This window comes from Haemaphysalis longicornis, unplaced genomic scaffold (assembly GCF_048455015.1).
Source record: "Haemaphysalis longicornis isolate Haplotype H1 unplaced genomic scaffold, Haemaphysalis longicornis Haplotype H1 scaffold_4, whole genome shotgun sequence".
Classification (NCBI taxonomy): Eukaryota; Metazoa; Arthropoda; class Arachnida; order Ixodida; family Ixodidae; genus Haemaphysalis; species Haemaphysalis longicornis.
Window position 1 is genome coordinate 31,070,262 of NW_027526361.1, and position 7,130 is coordinate 31,077,391.

General features: G+C 43.9%; 1 protein-coding gene across 1 annotated transcript; it reads right to left on the reverse strand.

Annotated features, from left to right (window-relative positions):
• Positions 1-1,860: 1,860 nt before the first annotated feature.
• Positions 1,861-4,651, reverse strand: Zetacop (COPI coat complex subunit zeta). Its single transcript, XM_077706314.1, has 7 exons — positions 4,622-4,651; positions 4,303-4,371; positions 4,143-4,224; positions 3,961-4,052; positions 3,238-3,371; positions 2,113-2,203; positions 1,861-2,001 (listed from the first exon to the last, which is right to left on the reverse strand). The coding sequence occupies exons 1-7, from the start codon at positions 4,637-4,639 to the stop codon at positions 1,954-1,956; spliced, it is 534 nt and encodes a 177-aa protein (XP_077562440.1). The 5' UTR covers positions 4,640-4,651; the 3' UTR covers positions 1,861-1,953.
• Between the last annotated feature and the right edge of the window lie 2,479 nt (positions 4,652-7,130).

Consider the following 7,130-nt stretch of genomic DNA (forward strand, 5'->3'; position numbering starts at 1 on the left):
AAAGCTGCTGTCAAAATAATGTGATGCTGAACATGGAAAAACAAATGGTGCGGGATAATAAACTTCAAGTTTGCAATTTCGCAGGTGCTAGTTTTGGGGCACATGGGCAAGTAAAACATGCCAGCCATTATTTTACAGTGAAGCTGTTAGTCTCTCGGTGGTCGGAAAATTTTGTGTCGTAAACAATAAACCCAAGCACGAACCAGCAGTTCTTTCCCAAGACGCCAAGCGCATGCTTCAGGACCCAGCATTTGTCACCAGAGAAGCCGAGTGCAAGCTACAACCTGCCGAGACAAGGGACATTTCATACCCTCCCCCTACAGCATGTGTACACATTTACTACAGCTGCGCTGGACATCCACATTTGCACGGTGGGATGGCGACCATTTTTTTTTTTTTTTTTTGGCTAGCCTTTTCTACTTTTTTGCTGCCTATGCTTTTAAAAGTCCATGTGACTGGAGATACTCATTGCCGATGCTAACGCAAGATTCACTGGCATTGCATCTCGTATATCAGCCATTTGTACTAGATGTGTGGTGATTGTCTCAAATCTCGTGCACTTTTCAGAAAAGCAACCCTAAACAACGGCAAACTTTACTTGAGCAGTTTAACTTGCGCCTCATAGGCCACGACTCATAATTAAGATTGTAAATCTAATAATTACCAGACTGCTTGCTTTTCTAAGCTGTGCCATTCCTAATCAATTATTCTTGAAGCAGCTAGCAACCATGTCAGTCTTCTGTGCTTTAACATCCATGTTGAGAGCTGACAGTACAAAACACTGCATTTAATGCCAGATCTGTGTTGACAAGTTTGTTGTGAGAGCCTCTCAGGCTCGCACAGGCATATTGGCAAGCTTTTAGCTGGGATGTGCATAGACACGCTGTACGAACAGTGACCATAGATGAAGTCGATTGTTTACGGAGAATTTGCTGTGGGGGGATGTCAAACAATGCCTTTGCAACATTGGCTGCTTGCACGTAATGCAGCACAGCGGTCTAGTGCAAGTGTGTCAAGTTGTGCAAGGCCTCAATGATGTATTCTGCCAGCCATTTGTTTGTATTTAACCCGTTTTTTTTTCTTCTCAAAGTTTTAAAAAAGCTATGCCGAAAATATTCCTGAAAACTTCTCTACAAACTTGCAATCAAACATTTCCTGCCAGATCAACTTTTTTCAAATTCTTTCAACTTTTTTTACTAATTAAAATATTAAAATAGTGTGACATAGTCCACACCATCTTAAGTACTTTACTGCTGGATAATTGGGCATTTTTTAGTTTTAATCTTTGGTTCAAGTTACTAAACACCCTATATACAAGCACTCAACTAAGGAGCAGTCGTCATATCTGCGAAGCAAACGGCAAGTCGTACGACACCAAGGGTTGCATGTGTTGCAAAACCTTTTTTTTGGTACGCTGCCGCAGACTATGCAAGGAAGCTAGGTGGCAGAAAAAAACATGGACATAAGGAGCCAATTTCCATGCATTAGCAATTGGACATTATTTTTTTCTTTTACACTTTTCCGCCGTTTTTGATTATCCCATACAAATCCACATCTAAACGTAAACTGCTTCATGACAAGTCTTTGTCCTATGCGTCAATGTTCTGGTGTTTGTGTTTTGTTCTTCTAGCTTTCCACCAGACTTTATGTTGTTTTAAACATTTTATATGTTGTCTGGTGTGTTCAGTACTGCATGCAGTAAGCACAGAAGTTGTATAAATTGGATAGCTAAGTTGAAGAGGATTTCTGAAAGTAATTTTCCTAGCCTCTCACTTCATTAAGCTTTTTACATTAAGCTTTTGCCCTAATTGACAGTTACCGTGGCTTGTTGGTCAAATCACACAAGCATTACACAGAGAATTGAAGCCACTGAAAGAAATTTATTGTACATGGAGCTTGGGTTAGGTAATATACAAAAAAAAAAAAGAAAAAAAAAAAAAGAGTCCTTGATGTCTACTTCAGTAGTGACCATTTCAACTGCTCCTTGGCAGACTGGAAGACCTGGAACACAAAAGGGCACGGTGAATAACATAAAGCACATTTTCTTCGCATTCTCACGAACTGCTCTGTTTTTATCGGACTGTCGTAGATATAAATATGAACGGCACTGACCTGTGCCACAGTCTGTTCTCCGAGTGGAATGTCATCAGTTCTGAGAGCAACCTTTTGAAGAATCGACGTGGGGTCTGCTTCTAGGATGATGCTACAAAAAACAAACTGTCACTCAAGGTAGCGCAAAGTACACTGGCACCACTGTTCGAACAAATATGTAACGACTAGAATGAGTTTTTAATTGTCTGTTCTCAACACAGATTACATACACATGCATGCTAAATTGATCTGGAGTAGCAACTACTTGATGTGGGCCAGTTGGTACGACATTATCAAAAGTTTTAAGGCGCAAGGAAAACGAGGACACTAGAACAAAAAATGAACAAGACAAGCGAAGCGCTGCATTTGTTTTGTGCGTTTTTTTTTCTAGTGTCTATGTTTTTTCTTGCACCTTAAAACCTTTGATCATATTAATTGAAAATGTGAAATTTGAAATGAGCCCATGCTTCTGCGTAATGCCAGCTTGTCATGCTTGCATTCTTGGTTTCATTTTATACCAATGTGGAAATTTATATTCCTGTTAACTAAATATCACAGATCTAAAATGTGCTTCCGCATGTTTTGTGCTGTAACACAAAATGTGCCAAAATACTGTGCACCCACTAAAGAAAAGCTTGTGGAGGTCAACAGGAGAGACCTTTGTCCAGCAGAGGACCAAAATAGGCTGTTGATGACGATTAAAAAGCCACTACACGACTTTTCTGAAGGCATTTGTATTATAACAAAATCATCAGCCACAGAATGCCAAACATCTACATTTCAAACACTAGGCAGGATTTTGCGACTTACTGGCTATATTACAATCCCACACCCCCTCTGCTATGCTGCCCATGACACCACATGGCATGCTAAAAAAAAGTGCATTGCAATGGGAATGGGAAGAGTATTATAAGCAGTACAACTGTAGGCTGGTTCTTGTGCAAGGTCTTAAAAGGGGCCAGGAAGACAAAATACTACTTGATTTAAGCCTAGTTGTTGGCAATTTTCGTTAGAATTGGCACTACTGTTGTTGGGTCAACACAGTCTTCTAAATGAACCCAACTTCTATTATGTCTTGATTGCCCCCCTTTAATCTGTACCTTCTCCTCTCCGTCCCCCTTGAACAAAGGTACAAAACGAGCTTACCCGCCGTCACAAATCTCATCGACAGCCAGCATGATGATGTCAAGGTTGTCCAGGAGAACTTTCTTCTCCACGTTTTTCCTCAAAATTTGGCTGACAGAGTCGTACAAGCAGTTCAGGGCACTGCAAAGAATCAGCTGTTGGGAGGAACGCATGCTCTTATTAGGCTTCCAAGTGATAAATCTACTGAAGGGACCACACAACCAGTGAGGTCATGCTTTTCTGAGCGCTTGGCATTAAGCACGACTGACAAACAAAAAACCGTACACTAACACACCCATCTAATGGCCACACAAAAGAGACAACAATTTGAATAACTTCTGGCGGCAACTGTTGTATTTACACACGCAAAATTGTGAAAAAGAACACAAACGCATGCACAAGATGGTGGTGCACATTGGTACTAGAGGCGGTCTAAATTACTAACTTGTGGCCATCACTAAAGCGAACTTCTAGCCTAACTGAAGCTGTAGTGCTTTAAACTTGGCATGCATTTGGCCTACAGGTGACTTAAATCAATTCGTAGCCCTTCACACCGACATGCTTCACAGCCAAGTTATGGCTTTGGTGCACTAAATCGCAAATCCAAATAGAAATTAGGTAACTTTAGTAACAGAATTGTGACTCGAGGACAACACAGACACAGTAATCTAGTGTACGTTTAAGATTACAGCAGTCATCTTATTCACCACTACCGCTACTACAAGCGATCGCTGCTGGGCGTACCTCGTTTTCGTGGCTGCTTCCCATTACATAGAAGAACAGATCAACGTTGCTCCGGTAGAGACAAGTCAGGCCATCCAGCATTATGATTTCAGCTGAAATGAGAATCACGTGAACAAAAGTTTAAATGGGTGGGAACTCAACGTTCACAGTTGTATTGGAAACGATCAAGTAACACAGGGTACCATTTGCCCGGTGCGTTTTGTTGAAGAGATTCTTTTCAAATGCCTTTTGCTCCTTGGCTGATGGGAAAGTGTTGTCGTAGTACTGAAATGAAAGGAGCAAAGCTTGACGTTTTGCAAAGACCATTGAAGCCAAACAGAGCGCTGTAGGCAAAAACCTTACCTTGGCCAAGATTCTGTTGCCATCGTTGTCGAGGATGGCAATGGCCTTCACCGTGTAGAGTGTAGGTTCCTGGATTAAAACCAAGACAGTCGTCAACACGAACTAAATGAAACATAACTGCTTCGAAACAGACACTCGACAGAACCCCGGCTACATGCACGATGGAAATCCTCGATGACGAACGGATACTGAAAACTACAATCTTCACAAGAAGCGTACGTGTAACATGCGGATTTAGAGTTTCTACGGAACATGTCAAAGTACGACGTTTATGTCACACGTTACACACGTTTTACTTTCGGAGTTTGATTTGACTTACCAGCAACATCGACTCCATTTTCAGTGACGTGTAGCGATTGGCAAGTGTCTGCTACCACCCGGTGGATATAACGCTTTTCGGCCAAAAGCGTTATTCTCACCCATGCGTCACATCCGCATCCGGCTGTGTTTTTGCATTATAATGTTCTACAAATTTGCCAAACATAAATATTTTAAATGAAGCTTAATTTTAGGAACGCTTGCTTGCTATGTTTTATACAATTATTTCTTTTCTTTGATGTAGCCGTGTGGCTAGCGTTGTTGTCATGCGAGCCAATGTGCGAGCCATTTGGCCGCGTACCTGCGTAACGTTTCCCGCGTCGTTCAACGTTCTTTCTACAGTGGTAAGTGGTTCTGTTCATTGTTCAATCGCTTGTTTTGCTGCGATACCTTACCGCTTGACCCTGTGCAATGTGTAAAATTATACAATTCCCATTCTTTCGTCCTATGCTCCTTAGATCCGCCACAGTAGAGCGCGAAAATCAGACAATGGACGGGCCTACTAGTTCGGACCCGTGGCTTTCGAACTTATCGCTAATGCGTATATCTGCCCCTCTACCATCTATGTGCCTTACAAGAGGCCACGCACGATATCGCGTACGCTGGTGGCAATGCAAATTCTTCTGCATCGGTTGCGAACAAGTGTCCGCTTGTCTCAGGTACTGCAGGAGTGTTTGTAGCTGGGCTAGTTGGTTCGTTGGTTCGTTGCACGGATTGAACAGCACTAAGACGGGGCAAAGTGAAGTGAAACAACCACGGGAGCTGGTTAACCACTGTTTATTTAGGTAGTAAATATTATTTATAGTGGTAAAAGCAATCATGGTTATCTGTGTGCGCATTGCAGCACGCGAAGAAACAGATCAAATAGGCTGTGATAGTGCGTATCTAACATGAGTTGCAGCGCCTTGGAGGTGAAACGTGAACCGCTCCTATCTCGCCAAATATGCGAATTCTCTGCTTAGCGGGGCCAAGAGTGCATGCCGCTAAGGAGCTTGCTGGCTATGCTGTGCAGCAGCTGATCTGGATACCCAGCGGAGCAGAGACGCTGGATTTAGAAGGCAATAGCCATCCCTCTTCACGTCCTGCAAGCACTCAGTGCAATCCAGTCTTGGGGCTCAAATCTAGCATCTCCGCTCTGCTGGGTTACCAGATCAGCTGCTGCACAGCAAGCCAATAGGCTCCTGGCCGATATGCACTACAGTCAAGCGCCCGTATAATAAAGCGTGTGGGACTGCGATACTTGTTCGTTACACATATCACTTCATTTTATACGTCACGCATTTCATTGACCCAATAAAGCAGATAAGCATACTGAAAGAAATAACCGTCAGAATTAAACTGCAGTAGGCGAAAAAAGTCAACAATTTTCTTGTGCGCAGTAGTAAGACGTACTGAATGCGAACCCACCACCGACCTGCTGCTGTTGAAGTGTACGGTGTGCTGCGGCGGAGTTCAGGGAGTGACGAGATCTACATCTGCAGCACATCAAACGCCTTTACCGCTTCGCGATTGTCATTACGCTTAGCTCTTCTGCAGATCTGGTAAACCAGCAGAGCGGAGATGCTAGATTTGAGCCCCAAAACTGGATTGCACTGAGTGCTTGCAGGACGTGAAGAGGGATGGCTATTGCCTTCTAAATCCAGCGTCTCTGCTCCGCTGGGTATCCTGCACAGCATAGCCAGCAAGCTCCTTAGCGGCATGCACTCTTGGCCCCGCTAAGCAGAGTCGTCACTGCTCGCCTGATCATTTGTGGCATCCCTTTTCTCTATGATGGCCTCCACGATGTGGAGAGAAAACCAGGGCCTGGTCTTCCACTGAGACGTTTTTGTCAGCCATCACAACCGATGCTACGATGCAGCACGCACTGTACGTGTTTATCGATTCCTACAGCTACCTGGCTGAACTGGATGACTCGCGGCACACCTATCAGCTGCACGCTACCATGTGTGCAGCTGCACACATGGTACATGCGGTATCCGTTATCAAACCACAATTCAGCAATTGGGAATGCATTAATTTTTTTTGTTAAACAGGCAAATTTGCTGTAGGGGTCTTCGCAATACATAAGAATCTGGCCAGGCCATGTGGCATGCTTCGTTGTACAGGCTATTTCATAGTAAAAGTGTTCATTGTGGTGGCGTTTGACTGTATACAGCTCCAAAGAAAATCCCGCCAGAAGGGCACAAGGGGAGAAGTCATCCCGTACATCTGCTTTTCTCGTCGACCAACAAGCTGAGGGGGCTGTGCAGAAGAGTTAACATAGAGAAAGTGCGCAAGAGCTGTACTAAGAATCCGGAAACAGCCTCTGTCAAATGCGACGAGGAAGTCGTATACGAAGTTCCACTACCCTGCAAAAAATCATACATTGGTCAGACGGTGCGATGCATCAGCGACCGGCAGCATGCTTGCCCAGCATGTGAAAAGTTGCGATCTGAGGCCTGCTGTGTCTCGAAAAGGCACAGAGGCCAGCACGCACGTGAGATATGCATGAGCACGCTGTCCGTGGCCCC

Excerpts from the sequence above, each read along its gene's own strand:
- Zetacop (XM_077706314.1), bottom strand. Across the intron at positions 4,225-4,302 it reads GCAACAGAATCTTGGCCAAG|TACTACGACAACACTTTCCC; the intron begins GTAAGGTTTTTG and ends CTTTCATTTCAG. Across the intron at positions 2,002-2,112 it reads GAGAACAGACTGTGGCACAG|GTCTTCCAGTCTGCCAAGGA; the intron begins GTCAGTGCCGTT and ends TTTGTGTTCCAG.